At 39.2% G+C, this 24350-nt stretch overlaps 2 protein-coding genes and 1 long non-coding RNA gene across 3 annotated transcripts in view; 1 reads left to right on the forward strand and 2 right to left on the reverse strand.

Moving 5' to 3' along the window:
- LOC134742872 (uncharacterized) overlaps positions 1 to 24350 on the reverse strand; it is a 219763-nt gene that overhangs the window by 170032 nt on the left and 25381 nt on the right. The gene's annotated exons all lie outside the window — the stretch shown is intronic.
- LOC134742188 (juvenile hormone esterase-like) lies at positions 188 to 12891 on the forward strand. The gene is made up of 3 exons (XM_063675177.1): positions 188 to 410; positions 9093 to 10384; positions 12674 to 12891. Exons 1-3 carry the CDS (start codon positions 234 to 236, stop codon positions 12843 to 12845), a joined length of 1641 nt encoding a protein of 546 aa, XP_063531247.1. The 5' UTR covers positions 188 to 233; the 3' UTR covers positions 12846 to 12891.
- LOC134742475 (striatin-3) overlaps positions 15142 to 24350 on the reverse strand; it is a 30270-nt gene continuing 21061 nt past the window's right edge. The window contains exons 6-9 of the mRNA XM_063675675.1: positions 20263 to 20435; positions 19587 to 19877; positions 18428 to 18679; positions 15142 to 17387 (exon numbers count right to left, since the gene is read on the reverse strand). Coding sequence (XP_063531745.1) covers positions 17013 to 17387; positions 18428 to 18679; positions 19587 to 19877; positions 20263 to 20435 — 1091 coding nt within the window. The 3' untranslated portion in view covers positions 15142 to 17012. The remainder of the gene's footprint in view (positions 17388 to 18427; positions 18680 to 19586; positions 19878 to 20262; positions 20436 to 24350) is intronic.

A 24350-nucleotide genomic window follows, 5' to 3' on the forward strand; every position in this document is an offset into this window, starting at 1 on the left:
ATTCGGCCGAGCTTGCCGGGGACTCTTAACCACTAGGTACGCAAAAAAATCGCAATACCTATTCGCAATAACTCATAGCTGTAGGTACAATGTAACTGCCTAGATACAACAATGGAATCGATTATTGGCACGAACATAATCCTATAAGAAAGAATGTCGCGTGTCATTAAAGTTTGTCAATGTGGTGACAACACAAGAAGCACAAGCGTCGAAACGTATAATCTCGCCTTGCCATGACCCGACTCCTAGTGATATGTGTAGTGGAAGTGTTCGTGCTCCAAATACACGGTGCTGCGGAAAATACGCCAGTGCTACAAATACCTCAGGGGAAACTGATGGGGTTGGAAATGAAAAAGGGCTATTGGCAATATTTGGGAATACCGTATGGCACGGTGGATAAAAGATTCCAGGTAATGTAATGAAAGGAAGGCCTAAAACGCTTTCTTTCATATTTGAAACCATTGTATTTATTATTTTTATATGATTTTAACCCATGTTCTTTCACTGATGTGTTAAAATTGTTAAATAATAAACGAAACCGTCAACGCCATCTAGCCGAGAATAGGCCAAAGATTGGCGCCATCTGTGCGAGAATCAAATTTTCTTGATTTCCGAGGCACGTTTTTTCCTTAGACTTTATTCATCTTATACAGAGTTATATAAATCTTTGTTATGAGTTGCGTTTTCTATCTATTAAGACGAAAGGGGACGACGTTACGTGACCGCTTCTCCATACAAAAGCAGTCTCCATTTTCCTCTTGATTCTTCTTCCCTTCCCTTAGTTCTCTAACGAAGAGTTTTCGATTTTTAGGGTTCCGTACCCAAAGGTTAAAAACGGGACCCTATTATATACTAAGACTCCTCTGTCCGTCTGTCTGTCCGTCTGTCTGTCACCAGGCTGTATCTCATCAACCGTGATAGCTAGACAGTTGAAATTTTCACAGATGATGTATTTCTGTTGCCGCTATAACCAAAGAGTATATAACCAAATACTAAAAAGTACGGAACCCTCGGTGGGCGAGTCCGACTCGCACTTGTCCGGTTTTTTTACTATTGTCGGGGTTTTAGGTGCGCGGGAATGTTTTTCACTAGCCAAAAAATAAACAGAAACTGTTACAAGGTTTTATTTAGTTTCACCAGTCCCGTGGTCTGTCTGTCTATCCGTAATCAAATCTTGCAAGTTTAATTTGACCGACTTCCCGGTTTCCAACGGAGCTGAAAACTTTCATATCATTCACCGGGCATATCATTAAAAGCTTGTACCAAAACTGTTTTTTCCCCTCACTAGCTCGGAAAGTTGTCTTTTATCCTTTAAAACAAGCGGGGAAAAACGCATTTTATCCACTAGTAGGGAAAGTAATTTGACCTTGGATGGAGCGTGTTTAAGTAGCTTGACAGATAACAAAACGTAAAACGCTCATAATAATGGTTCGTTCGATATTAATTATCATTAAACAAATGGTTTATAAAAAATGTGTCTAATAAAAAATACCAAATTTAGCTTTATTTAATGTTTTAATTTAACTTGTTTTAATTTAATTTATAACCTATTTTAATTTAATTGTAATTTTTAATTTGTATTATTGTGGACCATTGTTGTCTGGAATTAAATAAATGATGATGATGATGATTAATGATTTTATGTCATAAACCTTAAAGTTCCATAAGAAACGTTTGTTTTTTAATAATGATGTTAAATATAATTCTGAACGCACAAGTTGAGTCGATGCAATTTCAAAACGCATCATTGACATTTCATACGTCAGAAATGTCAACATTGTCAACAAAATTTTTACTTAATAACTTCTCACGTAAAAATACAGAATTTCCAGTTTTTGTTATAATATCGTAAAAAATGAGTGATTCCAGTGATAAAGATGATCTAACGCCTGGATGTTGCACTTTCCTCGCTATAGTGAGGTGAAAAGTTTTGTGTTACACACGGGTGCAAATGTATTTTACTTCTCGTGTGTTGATACACTCGCTACGCTCAGGATTCTATTTTAGAACCACTCGCTTCGCTCGTGGTTCAACTATAGAATCCTTTCGCTTACTCGTGTTTCAATTTCACACTCGCGGGTAAAATACAACTTTGCACCCTTGTATAACAAATAACTATTTTTGTTGTTGCCAGAAACATTATTATTTTTACATTTCTAAGCACATTTAGAACTTACTACAGATGTAGTGCATAATTGTTTTCCTTCGTATTTTCTCGGAAACGTCCGTATAATATTTTTACTACTTCAGTCAACCTCAGTACTTAAGTCAGTTCCTACTTTTTGTACCGAGACCGAGACTGACTGAAATAGCAAGACACGTTCGTACGTTTCCGTGAAAATACGAAGGAAAATAATGAGGGCTATCGTTTTTGTGCTCACCAGTTGGCGCCACTGTAGATGTAGGTCCAGAAAAACAGATCTCATAATTCTTCTATGCTTATTTTTATAAAATCAATACGTTCTAATATACACAAAGGTATACTATATAACGTCTAAATGTGTAATTTTTTCAACCTGTTTAATTTTGCATATATTTTAGTTGGCACTTTTTTTAAACCACTAAACATTTGTCAAGCTATATCTAATAGATTTACCATGATTAATCAAAGATGTGAAAATTCCCGATAAAAAGCTTGAAACCCCCCAAACTTCTATGCATTTAACATTTTGAAAGACCTCCATCTACACTAGCGCCCCTAGCGGCGAAATTAAACACGGTAGCCCTCATCATGCACTACATCTGTACCCACCTATTTTTAATCTCTAGAACAGTTCTGAAATTTGGTATGTTTATAAATTACAGGCCCCTTTTTCATGTCCACACCATTTGACATTTGGGGACCTCGTGGAATCGTAGCCATCTTGGAAAATGTGTACCATCCTGGAGAAATTCGAATTTCACTGTAAATCTACGTTCTCTATTAAAATATGATGTAAGGCAACATTAAAGCTTATTAAATTCTACACAAAAAAGTCCTAGGTATCTTTGCGGAAAAAATACATCTTGTTATAGAAAATACTTGCTGAATCCAGATTTAGCGCTTATACCCTTTCAGGGGATAGGAAACTTGGAGGAATATGAATTCCACTTTTGTCTATACATTTACATGTACATGTCCTACCCCAATATCATACGTCACGTACGATACGTCAAATAGTCTGGACATGAAAAAGGGGCCTTTAATTTATATACATACCAAATTTCAAGACTGTTCTAGAGATTTCGCAGTTAATCTTAATCCGATTGTGCTAAATACCGTCTATATGGCGTTAAGACCATATAAGTTCACCATGATAACAGGGCGGACACGCCATACATCAAAACTCGCTTGCGTTTATATGTGTGAACGGCACGTTTGTACACGCGTCTTTGTGTGCGTAAGCTGCTTAGGGCTGCCATTTATATAGATGTTTTTGAGTTCACGGAGTGTTGTCGTAATACTCGTAATGTAAATATCTAGCTAAGGAATAGAAATATTTATATTCCTTAATTAAAGAAACCATTTTTAAATTACGCGGTTCTATTCTTCCCATTTATTCCCGTCATATTTATGAGAATACAGCGCAGCGTTAATATTTCCAATCATGTTTTGAGTTCCTCGGATTATTTGCACAAAATGTGAAAGAAAAGTACCTACATGTTGTATTTGCAGGACAATGCTCTTAATTGAAAACTAAAAGTGTAACATTTAATAAATTTATCTTTTTCCAAGAAGTAACAACATCAAACACTATTAAAGTTTCAAATACAACACACACAGCCACAGATTAATAAATAGTTACTACGTAAACACAGCCCTCGTGCGGCGATGACATACGGCGAAGGCGGAGCCGAACATTCTCGAGGCCTGCCGAAGTGACACGAGCGGGCCGCGGCCAGCCGTGCACACGCAGGATAACCCGACCGAAACGTAAACAAACGAAATTGTATGGGCAATCTACCGTTCACCTAGCAAACTGTATTATAGGTACCTACATGTTAGTTACACTACACGTAGGTATAAGTATTATTAAGTACATATAAAAAAGCCTCTTTATTTCTACAGTTTGATAGGCACCCATACATCGCACAATACATCGGCATTTTGGACGTTCCGTCATCGCGTGACCGCGTCGCTAACCGAACTGAGCGGCCGGCGAAAAGCCAGCAATCTGGTGTCGCGGGGCGAGGTAACTCGAGTCGGGGCGGGGCGGTGCGTGGCCGTTCTGTATGATAATACTATTACTTATTCTGTGCTATGATAACGACTCGACGAACTAAATATTTTTCACTTTTTAACCGACTTCAAGATTTCAAAAGGAGGCGGTTCTCAATTTGGTTGTTTTTTTTTTTAAAGGTTTGTTACTCCATAACTCTTCTTCATATTCTCTTCGTTATGGACTCAGTCCCAAACTTGGACCTGGACCTGGACTTTTTTTTGAACTGCGATCCTCACAGAACCGAACTGCTATCAGAAAATTGGGTTAGGTTAGGTTAAAACTGTGACCCTTACAGAAACGAAATGCTACTAGAAAAGTGGGTGGTTTTACCTCCTTTCAGTTAGGCAAAAGATGCTGTCTTTTTCATTTCATTGTCTGGAGTGCACCATCAACAATAAGTAACCTTTCAATGGCATTTCCCATTGAAGTCGGTTTTTTTTTCTTAAAAATTATACATTTTCTAGTGTAGGGTAAGCTGGATGACAGTGGGTTGGTGGTGCACAGTAATTATCGCAAAATCTGAGAAAACGCAAAATATTTCTTGTTTTCCGCATAAAAGGTGGCAACAAGTTTTTGCCAAGGGGCACTAAAGTGAACACAACGACAAGGAGATAATAACAATAATAATAATAAGCCCGCAGGGCAGCTTGTGGCGAGCTGTTGGGGAGTGACGACCCCACGGACCCGAGTGCTCCAGAGAGTCGGTCAGGGTCTCCGTCTCCGGCGTGTCTTCGTCGGTCGGAGTGGACCCCAAGGGGACCCGCAGGACTCTCAGCTCTGGCTTGCCTTCATTGGCCGTCCAGAGGGGAGTCGTAAGAGCTATATGCTCCAGGGGTGGAAGTTGTGGATCTTCTATATGTGGAACTCTATTCACTTTTACTATGTTTAAAGAGAAGAACCGGAAAACCTAATTTGGTCCTACCTACGGTTCTTGAGTTACAGTCCGCTGACAATGTACTTCTCTGCATAGTATAAAACGCGAGTATGCATAAGACGCGAGTTGGCACAGTGGCTGTTAACAGCCACTGGGTAGAAAGCGGCGCACACCTCTCGCCACCCCTAAGCCGCTCACACCGGTGTTGCTCCTGGTCGTCTTCACGGCGGCAGTTTCAGGGGCCCATCTAGTCAGCGGCAAGTCACCACCTGCCTCGATAACGTGTTTTAACATTGTTATGGCAGGACGTGTCCGGACTTCTTTACAATAGCCCAGTCTCATTGTCCACCCAAACTTCAATCCATAGACCGGTATACTGTTCACTTTGTGTCTATTGTTGCGCCTGTGAACGGGTTCCAGGTTCCAGCAGGCGTTCTACATGACATTAAAGCTCTCCAAGGGGCCTCTACGTGTTGGATCTATATCCCACGCAAGCCTATCAAAAGACCGGGATTTATAGGCCCGTGACATCCAAGGAGATACAAATAATAATAATAAAATGCTTTATTGTGCACACTACATGAAATAATTTTTAAGAAAAAAAAACCGACTTCAATGGGGGATGCCGATGAAAGTTTACGTACTTATTGTTGATGGTGCACTCTTAGATTCCAGACAATGAAATGAAAAAGACAGCATATTTGCCTAATTATCCTAATCCATCTTTTGCCCAATTTTGCCTAATTATTATAATATTGCCTAATAATGTAACTATTCTACACTCCAGACAATGAAATGAAAAAGACAGCATCTTTTGCCTAACTGAAAGGAGGTTAAACCGCCCACTTTTCTAGTAGCATTTCGTTTTTGTAAGGGTCGCAGTTCTAACCTAACCTAACCTACTTTTCTGATAGCATTTCGTTTCTGTAAGGGTCACAGTTCTAACCTAACCTAACCCACTTTTCTAGTAGCATTTCCGGGTCCGGATTTGGGTCCGGATCCGAGTCCGGGGCCGTGTCCGGCTGTCCGGGTCCAAGTTTGGGTCAGAGTTCGGTCCGGGTCCGGATCCGAGTTGGGGTCCATGTCCAGACCCGGGTCCGGGTCCGAGTCCGGGTCCAAGTTTGAGTCTGGGTCCATAAGGAAGAGAACAAATCGCCAAACGTGAACTATGTGTCATTGAAGAGTTCCATTCTGATCATCATCAGCATTTCCACTTCATCAAATGTCACTTTTTTAATTGTAAATGCTGGATTTGTTGATGAAAATACAAAAATCACAATATGTATGCCTTTCACATTCGAGGAGTTCCCTCGGTTCCTCATGGGTCTCATCATCAGAACTCGAGCTTAACAAAAATATGTCTTAAAAACTTAAGTTGCTTAAGAAACATAAAGAAGAGGACAAATCGCCAAACGTAAACTATGCGTCATTAAATAGTTTCATTCTGATCATCATCAGCAGTTCCACTTCATCAAATGTCACTTTTTAAAATGGAAATGCTGGATTTGTTGATAAAAATACAAAAATCACTATATGTATGCCTTTCACATTTGAGGAGTTCCCTCGATTCCTCATGGATCCCATCATCAAAACTCGAGCTTGACAAAAATGTTTCTTGAAACCTAACTTGCCTAACAAACATAACGAAGAGGACAAATCGCCAAACGTGAACTATGCGTCATTGAAGAGTTCCGTTCTGACCATCATCAGCAGTTCCACTTCATCAAATGTCCCTTTTTTTAATGTAAGTGCTTGATTTGTTGATGAAAACACTAAAATCACTACATGTATGCCTTTAACATTTGAGTTCCCTCGATTCCTCATGGATCCCATGATCAGAACTGCGTTTTGGCAAAAACGGGACCAATCTGTATGTATATACTTACAATCAAAAAAAGAATTTTCAAAGTCGGTCCAAAAATGACGGAGTTATGGAGTAACAAACAAAAAAAAACAACCGAATTGATAACCTCCTTTTGAAGTCTTAAAGCCGGTTAAAAAAGATCAGAAATTGAGAAAATATATAAATTGGTAGGTAACAACAGGCGGACTTATCGCTAAACAGCGATCTCTTCCAGACAACCTTCAGATAGAGAGATGGCGAACGAAGCGGTAGTTATCGGGTGGTGCAAAATAAAGAAAACAATAAAAACATAATATAATACATATACTACACATATATAGTTAAAATAGACTACATGTATTACTATATACAAATATATATACGACCTAAATGACACAATGATTAAAGTGGTAAGCTGTCCTAATGACCACAATCTGGAAATAAATTTAAACAAAACAAAAATCATGCAATTTAAACCAGTACAAAAGCGCGCTATAGAAATTGATTATTCGTTTAACGGCCACAAACTGGAATGTGTAGAAACCTTCACTCTTCTAGGGTTAGATATCGATATAGGCGTAAACTGGAAAGCACATGTTACGAAAAACAAGAATAAAATGCTTAAGTTCATATATGCCCTGAGAGAATTAAAAAAAACGACTAGTCTACAATCGGCAAAAATAGCCTATTATGCTTATGCCTACTCTTGGCTCAAGTACGGTATTATCCTTTGGGGAAATAGCACAGACGTAAATGATTTAATTTTACTTCAGAAGAAATGCATACGCATCCTTGCGAATATTAGGAGTCCAGCGAGCTGTAGACCACATTTCATTAACTACGAAATTCTGACCCTAACTTCGATGTATATTTTCAAAACCTGTAAATTCGTAAGAAAACATTCGGACCTACTTACAAAGTTAGTAGACCAGCCCCGACGCTTCGAAACAAGGTATAAACATGATTTAGCTTTGCCGTCAACTTCTAAACTCAAACTCCATAGCACAAGCCCAAACGTCATGGCAGTTAAAATATATAACCACCTTAAAAACGACATTAAAGCTCAAGCAAATGAGAAACAATTTAATAAAATGTTGAAAGACTTTCTAATAAATAAATGCTACTACGACTTAAAGGATTGTAATGTTACAGACACCTTCTAAGTAATTTATTAAAACAATGACATACTTACTTAAATGACTATGACATACATACTTACCTAAATTTATAACAAAACAATTTTATAATATGAATATTGTACAATAATTTATTTATTAAAATACATTTATTAATGATCTCATGTGTAATTAGAATAATTGTTTTATGACCTGATATTTTTTTAGATAAATTAATAATTTGCTACATACATTACAATAAATATAATAATAATATGTTATGAGTAAGCTATTGATATGCTGTGCCCTTACAGGGTCCATGTGAGACATTGTATATTATAATTTACATCTATACTGTACCATGGTTGCAATAAGGAATTATGAATTATGAATATAAATAACAAAAAAATATAAATGACAAAGGAAGCCATAATAACGACAAATAAATTAAAGGAAAACAGGATCTTTATGAAATAGACAAATAATGATATTTTAATAGGTTTTTAAAAATGGGGAGTGATTTAGCACGTCTAATATTAATGGGCAGATTATTCCAGAGCCGGACAGCACGAAAACTGAAAGAGTTTATGTAAAATTTTGAACAAGAGGGAGGGGGAACAAGTAGCAGATTTTGAGAGCATCTAAGTGAGGAAAGTAATTTAAACCGGGCTTTAAGATAGGAAGGAGATCTGAAACTTGAATAAATTATGTGTTCATAAACCAAATATGTATCACAGTTATTACTAGAGATTCAGGCTTTAGAATATGGAGTGACCCAGTGTCAACCATCTTACCCTCCAGCTCACAGAGAGCCACTTTATAGTATTTATGATTTGTTAGGATTCCGTATCCAAAGGGTAAAAACAGGACCCTATTACTAAGACTCCGCTGTCCGTCTGTCCGTATGTCTGTCACCAGGCTGTATCAAATGAACCGTGATAGCTAGACAGTTGAAATTTTCACGGATGATGTATTTCTGTTGCCGCTATAACAACAAAGACTCGCACTTGGCCGGTTTTTGTTTTTATTTACCTATTCCTTCTATGGTTTTATTATAGGAGGCAGGCCCTCCACCGCGCTGGCTGGGCGTATTTAACGCGTCCGACACCAGCGTCGTTTGCGCTCAATACCACGACCGTCTACAGCTGCCCGTGGGTGTTGAAGACTGCCTGATCCTGAACGTATACACGCCCGCCCAGATCAGCTACAAGCGCCTTTACCCCGTCATGGTGTTCATTCACGGCGGCGGCTACAAGACTGGCAGCAGTAGCGCCTATCTCTACAACCCCCAACCGCTCGTTAAAAAAGGGGTTATCGTCGTCACTGTCAACTACCGTCTAGGCCCCTTCGGTTTTCTGTGCCTTAGAATTAAGGGTGCGCCAGGAAACGCAGGTTTGAAAGATCAAGTGTCTGCACTTAAGTGGGTCAGGGATAATATTAAGAATTTTGGCGGCAGCTCAGACTTAGTGACTATTTTCGGTGAGAGTGCAGGGTCAGCATCAGTCAGCTATTTGATACTATCGCCCGCAGCTAAAGGCCTGTTCCGAAGAGCTATAATGCAAAGCGCCTCAGCTCTATCGCCTTTCGCTCTGCCAAATGACCCAATAGAGCGTGCATCATTAGTTGCTGCCAAGATGGGCTACAACACGAAAAACCCGTTTGATCTATTAAGGATTTTCACAAATTCCACGAAAAACGAAATTTTAATTGCAAGTGCATCAGTCACCTCCTCAAATCTTCTATCAAAATACATCTTTAGACCGTGTGTTGAAAAGCAGGGGGTAAATAACAAACCATTCCTGGCTATGAATCCTCAAAACATACTTGAATCGGGGAAGTACAATAAAGTATCTATGATCATTGGCTATAACAACCAGGAAGGCATACTATATGTGACACAATTAAGCAAGAAAGTTTATCAAAGCTTAAATGCTAACTTTGCTGCTGTTTTGCCTGACAACATGTATTTTTCTAGTATTAAAGAGAGAAAATATACTGCAAATAAAACCAAGACATTTTACTTCGGAAACGATACTATTAATAATAGTTCAGTGAATAATTTAATAGATCTAATATCTGATATGATGTTCCATTACCCATCAGTGGCTATAACAGAGTACTTCCTGAATCACAATCATTTACCTATCTACAATTATTACTTCAAGTACGATTCTTACAGAAACTTGGCGAAGATCTTGTTGGGCCTGAAGGATCTGAAGGGGGCGGCCCATGGTGACGAGCTGTTCTATTTGTTCAATCCGGCGATTTATTGGCCTTTGCCTTTGAAAGGAAATGACGCAAAGACAGTTGAGAGAATGACTAGTATGTGGACTAATTTTGCGAAGTTCGGGTAAGTAACTTACAGTTGTGGAACTTCTATATGTGGAACTCTATTCACTCCAGCTGGCCTAAACTTTTACTATGTTTAAAGAGAAGAACCGGAAAACATAATTTGGTCCTACCTACGGTTCTTGAGTTACAGTCCGCTGACATTGTACTTCTCTGCATAGTATAAAACAAAGTCACTCCCTGCTGTCTGTCTGTCCCTATGTATGCTTAGATATATAAAACTTCGCAACGCATTTTGATGCGGTTTTTTTAATAGATAGAGTGATTCAAGAGGAAGGTTTATATGTATAATACATCAGCATTGCACCCGTGCGAAGCCGGGGCGGGTCGCTAGTATACTATAACTAACCATTATTGGGTGCGGGAATGATTTCGTCAGTTTATAACTTTGTTTATTGTAAAATATTTTTTTAACAAGCAGAAACGTCTGTGAACGATGTTAATAACATTTAGCTTAGAATAAAATTTTAAGTGGAAAAATTACTGCCTTGGGTGAGACTTGAACTCACGGCCTCTGAAAATCTAAAATTCTAAAATCTAAAATTGTTTTGAAATGTACAATTTAAGCTCTTTCAAACGATGCCCCACTTGACCTAGTAACTAGACTGAAATTTTGCCCCCTCTTCATTAGGGGGCATTTTTTATATTAAATAAAAAAAAATAACACAATGTGTTTGGGTTAGCGTTGTTCATGACTATTTCAAATCCTTAGTAGTTCTCGAGATATTTAGCGATGTGACAGACAGACGGACGGACGGACGGACAGAGTCGCACCATAAGTAAGGGTTTCTTGTGTACCTTAAAAATAGATAGTAAGCTCCAATTGGGCTTAGAAATAAATAATTTCAACACACTTGCTCAAAACGACGTTTTTATTCCACCGATTTTTGGCTCATAATCCTAGATATTAAACACGCGTGCTCTTTCAGTGTATTATTCCACTCGTGTTTTTTCATTATATTATCTGACTGAGTTAAGAAGCTAACTGATTGCTAATAATATGCATGGAAAGGGAGCCTTCTTTAATTGTTCGGACTGGCGGGCACGGGCGCGCCCGACCGCCTGCGCGGTGCGCGGCCCGGCCGGCCCGCTTGCCCACGCTTGCCGCCCGCGGCCGGGGCGAGGGGCGGCCGGCAGTGGCGGCAGTATGACAGATGCAACACACAATACTAACTGTTTTAACTATTAAAATTTGATCAATATGAGTCTTTTTTTTCTCGCAAGTGTGTTGAAAAACGTCGTATGAAACGCGTGTGCATTGGTCATTACACACGTCGGCTTTCTTATTGCGCGCTCGCTTACAGCTCGCGCGCACAATATCGCCTCGTGTGTAATGACCAACTTAGCACACTTGTATCATAATGTACTAATAGGACATTCTTACACAGATTGACTAAGTCCTAAGTCCCACGGTAAGCCCTAGGAGGCTTGTGTTATGGGTACTCAGACAACGATATATATAATATAACCCTTAAATGCATAGTGATGTATGTATGTACACAACAAAAAACATATAATTTTATGCATAATTAGGTAAACTCTATTTGGTCCTGTATAATTATTTTGATCGTAAATTAATACACTTTCCTTCGTTTTATTGAAATTTGCGCAGTATTTAAGTTTAAAAAAATTACATTTCTTTTAACACGAAATGGCGGAAAATTGGGAAAATTTAATGATTTTTAATATGTAATTTAGGCGGTTTTTTCGGGGTTTGTAATTATTTATATTTAAAATCTTTATTATAGGTATATTACAAATAGTATAAATTTCTAATGGTAGTAAGATTTTTTATATCTTTTACCAATAATTGTATAAATTTACATAAATTATTATTTACCCTATGTAAATTCTAATACTGGTTAAGCAGTGAAAATCGATGTTTTAATTTATATTTTTATTTTTCCTAGAATCAGTAAACAATTATGTAAGACATATATTAATTTCAGGCAAAAAGAAAAAATCATGCATTTAAGGGATATAAATACTTAAATACATAGAAAACACCCATGAAGCAGGAACAAATATCTGTTGCTCATCACACAAATAAATGCCCTTACCGGGATTCGAACCCAGAACCATCAGCTTTACAGGCAGGGTCCCACTAGGCCAGACCTGTTTCCTTTTTACAGTTTTCACCTATATTTTGGCTAGGTAGTGTAAAACATTCCCGCACTCAATAATCCGGGCTATGACTATAACACTATTCAAGCAGTACTAGCGGCGCCATTATTCGTGTTCGTCTGCTGTTTATTAAACGTACCTACTGACCGTAAACATTATTTTTCAGAAACCCTACTTCGTTAAAATCTTCGGCACTGGACATAGATTGGCAAGCTAGCGACGATACAAATCTGAGATATATCATAATAGACAAGAATCTTACTATGGACTCTTTGCCGAATCCAGACCGCATTGATTTCTGGAGGAAAATCTACAATGAGACAGATTTAAGTACCTAGTTAGGCTAGGTTGTAAATAAATAAATAAAAATGTAATACGAGTACAATAAAATGTTACCTGATTTCGGTTTCGGTTATAAGTTACAACAAATAAATTATTATGATTACTATAACAATTTTTTGCAATTCACTTTGGTCGTACTACATATGCAAGAAATAGGTTCTTAGCTAGAGCGTGTAGAACTTATAATGAAAAATTTTCTGATATAGATATATTCAATTAACATTGCAACAGTTTGTTTCTGCAATAAAAAAACAGCTAATAATAAAAATAATACCCATTAGTTCCATTATCATCTACTTGCCAACGTTTAAATGCTGTCTTCAACAATTCGAGTTAGGTATTTAAGTTTTGCATGCTTTAAATTGTGTTAATGTTAAATTAAGTTTAAATTGTATTATTAATATTAGTTTCTGAGCAACATAACTATATCATTCATTAGTGGAAACTGTGTGGCTTGTGAATGTGTTATCTGATTTTCTATGTGTGTTGTTTTTGGCTGTTTGTTTCCCAAAGGTTTAAATAAATAAATAAATAAATAACTTTTATCAAATTTCGCCAACATCGAAATTCCGAATAATAGCTAGCTATAGGGGATATTACTGCAATGTTCTGCCACCAGAGTGCAGGACTAGCCTTTTTAGTAAACCATAGAGTAACATACATACTGTATTACTGTACCTTTAACAGGTTTTTGACAAGTTTTCAGAGATAATAAAATATGACATTGATGCATCAAGGCGGTTTGTTTACAGAGAACCTACCGGGAAACGCGAATCCGAAATTTCGCTATCTGCCTCTTTATCGCTCGAATATGCAAGAGTGACAGAGATAACGAAATTTCCATTTTCTTATTTCGCGATAGACCCTCAGATAGTGGTAGTGGCGCCCTACGCAGAGTTTTGCGTAATATTCCCTATTCAGGATTTTAACTGCACAGGATAGCGGCATCTATTGTGCAATTTGGTAATTAAACCAAAACGGAATGAACCGAATGAAGTCAAAACAAATAAAAAAACCGGCCAAGTGCGAGTCGGACTCGCACACCGAGGGTTCCGTACTTTTTAGTATTTGTTGTTATAGCGGCAACAGAAATACATCATCTGTGAAAATTTCAACTGTTTAGCTATCACCGTTCATGAGATACAGCCTGGTGACAGACGGACAGCGGAGTCTTAGTAATAGGGTCCCGTTTTTACCCTTTGGGTACGGAACCCTAAAAAAATACTCCACGCACTCTCGCGTTTTCTACGTAAAGTAATCAAACGAGTGTCAGAGGTCTATATCTCAAGGAAAATCTAAACACGAACAAGGGACTGTGATCTGTGACGTCAAATCTGTTACGGCGAGATAGAGTAGCCCTATATATTATACTACTCTTTGAGTAGCCCCTCTTATATTTTATACAGAACCACAGAATAAGTAATAGTACAACCGTACAGAAAAGAAACTTTCTACAAAACCGAAGTGACAGCGGTTCAGGGTCGAATCATGCTGTCCCTTTCGCTGAATAGCGAACTCCACTCTCGCGTTCGCGGCTTCGCGCCGTGATTCGCGCATGAGTGTGGAGGGCCCTAAGAACCAGCGATAGTTTTAATCAAGACAGGTTTTCATCATCGTTGATAGTGACCACAGTGGTTGAATTTCTTTTGTACGAATGCCTGAAATAATGTCGTGGTTTACAAAAAAAATAGTTCTACAACCGGCATGGTCAGCACAGCTCATGTTCAAACAGCCAACCAATAAAGGCTGTCCCGGAAGTAAAGAGACAACTTTCAAAGTCTTACTGGCTGAAAGTATTATTAAAAGAAAATAAAAGTTTTGGTGTCGTTGCATCTACGATTTCGTTATCTGTCATTTAAAGTGGGAATTTCGTTACTGCATATTAGTTTTTCAAAATGAATGATCAGAATCGCCGATCGCCTTTATTTTACGAGTCTCATACTTAAAAGGATATAGTAAAATACTAATAAGACTTTATGACGAAACGGGCGAGATCAGTTTTAAGAAGATTCCGGTTAGAAATAGGACAATCACGGTACCTAAAAATATTAACAGAGTTAAATCTATTATTGATAAGACTCCTTTAACGTCCGTCAGAGTGGCAGCGGATAAATTAAAAGTATCAAAGTCGTCTGCTGCCAGAATGAAAAAATAATATCATTAAAATTATTGCCAGTGTAAGAATTTAGTTCCAATGAAATTCCGCAACATGGCGCATGATCATATATTTCTGGTCAGCTTTAAATTATAAGGGAGAGGAATGTCCGATAAAGGTAAAAAAACAACTTATACTGTCGGTTATGTTGCTTTTTACTATCAATTTTGGATGTATGTGTACAAGTATGAATTCGAGGAAAATAAAGGAAATATTATGTTTTATTATAATATATTCTACATCGCAGTACTCGTTATGAACAAACATTACTTATGTTACTTCCGATATAGTACTTCTACTCAATTTTTGTTCGATCGCCCAAGAGTTACAATGGGAGCACGTTACTCGATACATGTCACAAAACAAAAAGAGACATTTCTCTATTGATATCCATTCAATTTAAATAAAATATGCTAGCCTAAAAAACACCATCCGTTTTGTAAAACGATTAGCAAATAGTGCGTAACGTCTAACTGTACAGACACAAAATAAAAAGTATCAAGGAAACATCGTCGGTATTATAGGGTAATTGCGTCAGATACCGTCCAATTATAGGAGATGCCAACTTTGAAATGCAAAAAAATAATATTTAAGTAGTCTTACTTAAATGTGTTATATTTGTTTGTATTGCTCGTATTGTCTATTTTAGGTTAATATTACTTGACCTTAAATAATAGTAACGGTTTATTTTATAAAAAATATAATTTGCAAAAGTAGTGTTATTTTAGTTTCCGTCCACCTATGAGTTAGTTTTCGTCCACGTATGAGCTAGTTTCCGACCACTGCATTATTGAGTTAAAGATCAATTATATGTTTCATTTTTAGTTCTTATGTTATATATAAATCGTTTTTAGTTGGTTTTATAGCTTCTGCCCACGACTTCGACCGCGTATAATGACTATTTTCGTGATAAACCTATCCTATGTCCTTCCTTGGGACTCGAGCTATTTTCATACCAAATTCAACAATCCTTAGCAAAAATCGGTCTAGAATCAATTGTACAAAATACCATTTTATTCACACACCGTTGACAAAGAAGTGGACGTAAACTAAATGTCTGCTTTAATAGGCGATACAGATCATATTGAGAGGAAAAACAAATGTATTTAGTAGATATATTTAAATAAAATCATCATACTAAATATTCGCCTACCTATTTGGGTTTCCGTCCACCCGTGGTCGACAACTAAATACTTCATAAAATTAATGTGTCAGTTCTCGTCCACTAAATTTCTCTAAGATTTCTTTAAAAAACCTCTTAAAACTGATAATTTTTGGTTTTATTATACTTCTAAGTATACATACGTGCAAAAAATATTACTTAAAATAGCTAGAACAGTTAATAAACTTACCATGAACATTTCCCGCCTTAACTTTTTTTTCTTGGTTTTATGACCTCTGAAAGGCACGGATGTGAAGCTGCAACTAATATAATTTATTTTTAATTCGCTTCTTGCGAAATATAATTTTTATGTAAATAGATCTATTGTTTCGACATTAAGGATAAGTCCAAAATTGTGCGATAAGGTAGGTTTACATTCAAATTATACGCAATTCTTTGTGGTAACTCCGCCAAGTGGACGGAAACAGGCACTGGACGGTGAACTGACACAATTACCCTATTTATTACCAGGTCTCGCTTACAGATGCATAAGAAACGAACAATATTCTCACTGCGTATCATAAAATCGGTGAAAAAGTCGCAATAAAAACCTAAAATCCACATACTGAAAGTCTAAAAATATATTATAATAGATTTCAAATGTCTATACATAGATGAGTGTTCACTACGCGCTTATAACGAGCGTCGAGCGCGTCCATTACGTTACAATTTAAATACGCTAGAGCGGTCCGGGTCCGGCGGAACCGGACGGGGGACGGGCCGAGCTCCGCTCCACTACGGGCGGCGCGGGCCGCTACTGACACACGCGAGCCGCGCGAGCGGGCAAGGTCCTATCCAAAGGAAATACATGTAATATATATATAATATATAGTCGACGTCTGCCGCTCAGACGAACACCTTCGCGAGGCCGTCGGCGCCGGCGCTCGCGATGTAGGGCCGCAGCGGGTGGAAGGCGACGTCGAGGATGCTCTCGTCGAACTTCTTGCGGTGCGCGGTGATCTCCTGCACGCAGGTCTTGGTGTCGAGGTTCCACAGCCGCACGGAGCAGTCGTGCGAGCCGGACAGCAGGAACAGCCCGTTGGGGTCGAGCGCGAGCCCGGTGACGGCGTCCAGGTGCGCCACCATGGCGTGCGCGCAGCGGCCCGACACCACGTCCCAGAAGCGGATGTGCCGGTCCTCGTGCGCCGACACCAGCAGCGGCAGCGTCGGGTGCGCGCGCACGCGCGTCGCCGGGCTCTCCATCGCCACGCGCAGTACCGTCTGCGGCAAACAAACACCACCATCAGTCGCACGCAAGGGGGAAACAAGAGACTCGTTCCCACGGTTTAGACTGGTAGGCCAAGGATTGAACGCACGCGACCGGCGGCGCGGGCAACGTCTAAAACAGATTCATTCAAGTCGTGCGAACCACCGTGCGAAACGATCAAAATGTATACTACTTAAATGAATCTATCTAACTTAGTAGTCGTGGTGTTTCATCTTCGTCACAACTCGCACATTCTCACCCTTCTTTATAATATTCTCTTCAACCCCACTACCCCCCCTTACCTTAAAAAACGTTTTAATTATCTCACTTCTACGCGGTGTGCGGAGAAGCATCTCTTTGCTCCTCCTCCTTCTTCTTCTAAATTTTATGTTAACTCCTTCACTTTTCGGGCTGTTCGATTGTGGAATGCTTTGCCGTTGGATATAAAATGTGCCAAATCCCTTCCCGTATTTAAAAATCTTTTAAAATCTCATTACCTCTCACTGCCTTAACTTGCCTTTATTTATATATATGTACATTTTATAGGTTACATATTTATTGTCTCTTTCTTTTATATTCATTCTTAATTATGTGATGCTGTTCTATTAATATTCTACGTAATCTCGTATCAGCACTACCCGTAAATTGTTGTAAGTTTTTGATTTCCTGCTTCCCAAAGGTTGTCTGGAAGAGATCGCTTCTGAGCGATAAGACCGCCTGTTATTACCTAATGTAATGTGTTCTTTTTCTGTATTCTTTTTTCATTATGTGGTGCACAATAAAGAATATATTATTATTAGTACGACGCGGTCGGTGGCCGGTTGCGTGCGTCCGCGATCTTAAGGATATGTAAGGGCAAAAATAGGCATTTAATTTATACAGAAGCAATGTTATATGTACTCTAAAAGTAAAAAGATGAGTGCTTAATTTCTCACGTTAGGATTAAAATTGGGTCAGCCGGATTTAATACAACATTACTGCAATGTATTACGAGTTTACGAGTGTCGCGGTTTGTTTTACCGCCTAAAGATATGACACGTATGGGTTTAGTTACCTGTCCGGTCTCTAGATCGTAGAGCAGCATGGTGGCGTCTTGGTAGACGACGGCGGCGCGCGCGCCGTTGTCGGCGAAGTCGGCGGCGGCGGCGGCGGCGCTGAGCGCGTCGTCGCGCAGCGTGGCCAGCAGCGGGCGCGGCGCGCGCGGCGCCCACAGCCGCGCCGTGCCGTCCGCCGACGCCGACAGCAGGCGCCCGTGCGCCGCCGCCAGCGACCACACCGCGTCCGTGTGCTCGCGCAGCACGGGACCCTACACAAGTATACAAGTACAAGTGCACGTCAGACACTATGACATGCACTCATTGGGAACATAAAATGTCACGTTGTCTATCGACGACTAGTCGAGGGTGCTTCCGTCGGCGTCGCGTTTCTACCGAAGCATCGTTAGCAATGGCGTAAGCGTCACCGACGCCATGTTCACTTTCATAATGCCATCTTGTGTAACGAAAAGTCAACAAATTACTAACCCCTAACTAGCGTCTCCCGGACGTCGGCGTCTAGTCTGTCAGCGTGTAGCGTGTTGTATGGCTGATGCTCGACGTAACGTTGACGCAACTGCGCAGCGACGTCATTTTCCATAGCGCTGACTAGACGCCGACGCTAAAAACGCTAGGTGAGGGGTGGCCTGACTGAATTTTATGGCAAACTTCTGGTACAGTCTAACAAGCGAAAAAGAGTGCACGTCATGCGATTCATATACTACAACATGATTCGCTGTCGCTGTTAGCAGTTAAGAGAGTGAGAAATACATGTACATATTATTATCTATTATGTCGCCGGTCTCGTTCCTGACGGCTGATTAGAATAAGGGCCAGTTGCACCAACCACAATTAACAGGCTGATCAACGTCAAGCAGCAGAGAATTATGAAATTTCTCTTACAATAAAATTTTGCGACCGCTAACACGGTGACAGACGGTTTGGTGCAACCCGACCTTATTGTCACGTTTATTCTAACAATGTCTTCAGATAGCAACAAGATAAAATACCTTCTAATATAAGTGTACTCGTCGAAAATAGGTAAATAACAGCTTATAGGGTGTTTATACGTGTTGTGTACGTGTAGAGTTGTCGGGTAGCGGGTATCGGGTATCGGGTATCGGGTAGCGGGTATCGGGTAGCGGGTAGAGTGTAAGACGGGTGTGTTGTGTAACCGACCTGGACCTGGGGATCGTAGGGGTCGTAGGGGTCGGCGGAGGGCGGCGGCAGGTTCCAGACGCGGATGGTGCCGTCGAGGCCGCCGGAGAAGCACTCCTCGCTGCGCGGCGCGCCCATGGCCAGGCACAGCACGGGCGCGGCGTGCGCGCGGAACGTGTACAGCGGCTCCACGTCCAGCCCGGCCGACTTCTTGGCCGGCACCGTGCGCTGCAGGTTCCACAGCTTCAGCGTGTGGTCCTCCGACGCCGTCACCAGCGCCGCCTCCGTCGGATGGAAAGCCAGCGCTCGCACCTGAATACAAATTATTACATTCTACTTGTCCGATCCGATCCATTCAAATATGTCCTCCATTAAATGGGGAGCTCCTGGCCATTGAAAAACACTCGTAATTTAACACCTGATATTTGTCACATACATAATAAATTTAGTCCTCGACGCCGTGCGTTGGCGTTTTAATCCCACCACGCACTTTGCACATAGACAATATATGTACATCCAAACATCCATAGCTCAGGAGGAATATTCATGATAAACACACAAATAAATTCCTTTCCTGGGATTCGAACCCGAGACGTCCGGCTCCGTAGGCGGGGTCACTACCGACAAGGCTCCGGAGGACGTAATTATAAGACTGAAACAAATTCCCGAACACTAGACAGTTGTACGAAGCACTTACCCCGTCGAAGTGCGAGCGCAGCGTGTACTTGGCGTTCCAGGTCTTGCGGAAGGACTCCTTGTTGGCGCCCTGCACGTCGTAGGCCTCCGGCTCGTTGCTGACGGTGAGCTGCGCCAGCTCGCCCAGCGCCAGCGGCTCCTCGTCCGCCTCGCCGCCGCCGCCCGGGAACTTTACTGTAACAACACCATCACCATCACCAACATTAGGATTAGGGTATGTCCTTAAACTACGTCCAAAACAGAGGTATGGCCACTGTCAATGTCATCTCGCTTTGTGTGGTAGGGCACAGCACAGCGGATGTCGTTCCAGATCTAGAGCAGAGCCCAACTGGTGAAGTACCTCCATCTTACAGAAAACCGCAGGCAAATAACACTAGTGAGTAAGTTTGCCAGATGTACCTATCCCTTACCTACTCTATTACTACTTTAATAATACTACCAGAATTGTTTGAAAAAGATTAAATTAAAAAATATAAATTTGGCCATGTGATCGTCTAATGTTAAAAATACGTTGTGAACCTTAGTACCCATCGTCTTTTATGTGCAGATTGATTAGATTTGGATTTCAAATACTATCCCTAAATATTCTATGAATTTGTAAATATTGCTACTATGTTTCTTTTATGACTATATTGTATGATAAATAAATAGTAAAATATATTTTTTTTGAATTTATCTCCTACCGGGCCCTACCGTGACCAGTTACCGTGGATAGTAGTAAGTCCTTTTAGTTTGTAATTTAAAACTTATATTTTCCTTTTATATATATATATATCCATTCGCTAACCTAGCTAGCTAAAGGAAAATAATTGTATTAATGTAATGTAAAAATAGTACGTACAAACTTACTTTATCTACTGCCACGCCCGGATGAAGACGGGTCCCTAATCTAGATAATACCCATTTTATTTTATTTTTATTTTTAATAGGTATTCCTATGCACTATGTAATATTTATTTTACCAGCGTTTCGTAACCTAATTTCAGACGAGAAGAAACGCCAAGAAACTCATCTGAATATACTTTAAATGAATGAAATACTGAAACAATCGTCTATTAAATATGATTTTATACCCTTATTTACCCAGTTATAGAAAAGCTCAATTGTCACTAGTGAACTGCTCTGCCTGTCACTAGCTCCCTATAACAAAATTATTTAGTATGTCCTCAAATAACTTTGTTCCCCTATCTCACCCAATATAAAAAATGTGTAAACCTTTATATCATATTTAATGTACGAGCCCCAGAAATCCATCCATATGCTACTGAATCTAGATATTTATTTTGTATTTTGAACCAATTAACACTATAAAGTTTTTTAATACTGTACGCAATCGAACTATGTGTGAAAGAAAATAAATAAACTTAACACCCAAATAATGACTCTACCCTAACTCTACCCCAATTTCACCTATTCTAATGAGTAAAACTAGAAGCGAACCACTAGTTTTACAGGGAGGAATGTGTAAGAGGGACCCTAATCTAAGCTGTAAACGTTCGGCCGACAAAACCGAGGTATGCAAACCCTAGTGTCTGTGTTCTTGCCTCCCCCCGTCTGTTTAAGCCGAAGCTAAGGGTACAAACGAGTAAGGCGCCCTATCCAGATATATAATGTGAATATATAAATATACATAACAAGACCACGCTTCTTCAATTACTAACAGATTTCAATGAGTCTGGATTACTCCAAATGGTCCACACGTGAGACCCTCACATCCCTCTGTCAGACCTTGAAGAGAACGTAAGAGGTATATTCGTCACCTGTGTTGGTAAAAAGGTTGACGCCAGGCCCCTCTCGCGACCTGGACCTAACACTCTACTGGATTCCCGGAAATGCCTGTTTAACAGCCGCAAGGTTAGGCGTTTCCGGTAGATCGACCATGCGATCTGACACAAATCTGGCTCTAAAACACAATAAAAATCACAAAAATAGGTAAGCACTGACACTAAAAATAACAATTGAACAGTTTGACAAAAAGTAGCATAATAACTACGTCATGTCAAGCTTTCAACCGTCAAAATAACCACCTTTGTTTTAACGTCTACGAATTAGCCAGAGATTGTGACAATCCGACGAACAAAAATTGAATAATCCCTCCCCCCTTGGTTTAGGGGTATTTATAACCATACAACACATTAAGAAAACGCATTCCTCGACGTGCTTTTTTAATAACTCGAGCACCATACTTGAATAGTTTCTGCAAAGATATTATGTGACTCGTATAAGAGAAGCAAAGTTTAAGCAAAAAACGCTCATTGGAAACCAAGGAACAATCACTCTCAAACAGATGGTGCCACACCTCTGATACTTAACAATAGAGTATTATCCCTCCAATCGAGCTAGTTTCTCCTTTTAGAACAGTCAAATCGCCCCGCTAATATGGAATTCATATGAAACACCACATAATGACGTCACGGTCATCTCATCCTCCTTTTATAATTCTATCTGATTTATTAAATATAACTTGTATTTCATAACAACTGCTATCTACGTTTTTCCAATAAATATTCGATGCTTTATTCCATGCATTTCATTTATTTTAACTACAATAAAAATCCTATTTTAACACATATTAACGAAATAACATGGGTCAAAATCATATGATGATTTGATGATCCAATAACAATAATTTACATATATATATATATATATATATATAAATCTTTTCGATATTTTTATACATTTTCATTCTTAGTTTCTATGCTGAGTCGACAGATGGTAGAAAACGAATTATAATCATAATCAAGTTGTTAATAATAAAAATTACAAATCATAGTTATTGTCTATATCTAATAGGCAAATATCAAACACTTTTAATACATACAAAATACTGTACGTAGCATTACGTATCTGATTTTATAAGACCACAAACCTAGAATTTACCATAACAACAACCCTCTTAACAAACTATTCTCTTTGGTGTCTGCAATCATTTTTTCTGGTTAACGGCCCACTTGGACACATGATTTGGTTAGAGTTTTTGTTTGTTGTTTGGAATTTGGCGTGAGAACACTTTTGCTTTTATTTACATATTGATTTACTGAATGCATACGTATTTACTTTCATGTATTCTATTATATGTAACATTGATACTTAGTAATCAAGATTTTAAGTTTATGAAAATATTATAGACTGATCCGCTGTGTTGATCATCCTAGTATAAACCAAAGTCGCTTTCCGCTGTCTGTATGTCTGTCCCCATGTATGCCCAGATCCTCAAAACCACGCAACGGACCTTGATGCGATTTTCCCCAATAGATAGAGCGATTTAAGAGGAAGGCTCATATGTATAACTTGCAAAGATTCTGTTCAAATCAGTTGAACCACCCGTGCGACGACGGGGCGGGACGCTAGTTTTATAAATTAACTAGTTCAGCTAGTGCGTCTAGTTACAATCGCCCCCTCGAGAATTCGCAATGTATTGTCATACACATACATGTAGTATTCTCGGACCCTATTCCAATAAAACTGAAAACTATCTCCTAAATTTGTTGGTATTATCCCCTTTCCCCCCTCTATAAACGTAATCGTGTGGTGTATGATGTGTGTTTAAACCAATACTCATTGATTGCGATTGATTCGGTATAAAACTCAGATCATTGAATTCTATTAATGAATCATGATTATCTTTTCGTCACGATTTTCCTACCAGCACAGGGTATTGGGTTGTGAATCCAATAAACTCTAGTAGTTCGATTTTATGGTCGCATCCTAGTCTATGGATCTTTCTATCCGGCGACTTAACCACATTGTCCGGTTAATAGATGAACCAGCAAAACCTCCCTTCACAAAATAGGAAAAACATTTGGTATAAGTACTGGGATACTCATTCCCCATTAATTAAAAATCAATCCGAATTCCAATACCAAAACATCCCTCCCAATCAAATTTTCTTGGAGCATGTCACATACATGAACAAGATATTTGTCCAGACTTATTCCCATATTAACAATAAAGTATTTAAAAAAAAAACCTAAAATACCATGATAATATCCTGATACTTGTATCAAAATATTACCTTTACAAACATAACATAGATATAAGCAAAAAGATACTATGCAATGTCTGCAAATAGATATTAAAAATATT

The sequence above is a fragment of the Cydia strobilella genome, chromosome 1 (genome assembly GCF_947568885.1).
Source record: "Cydia strobilella chromosome 1, ilCydStro3.1, whole genome shotgun sequence".
Taxonomy (NCBI): Eukaryota; Metazoa; Arthropoda; class Insecta; order Lepidoptera; family Tortricidae; genus Cydia; species Cydia strobilella.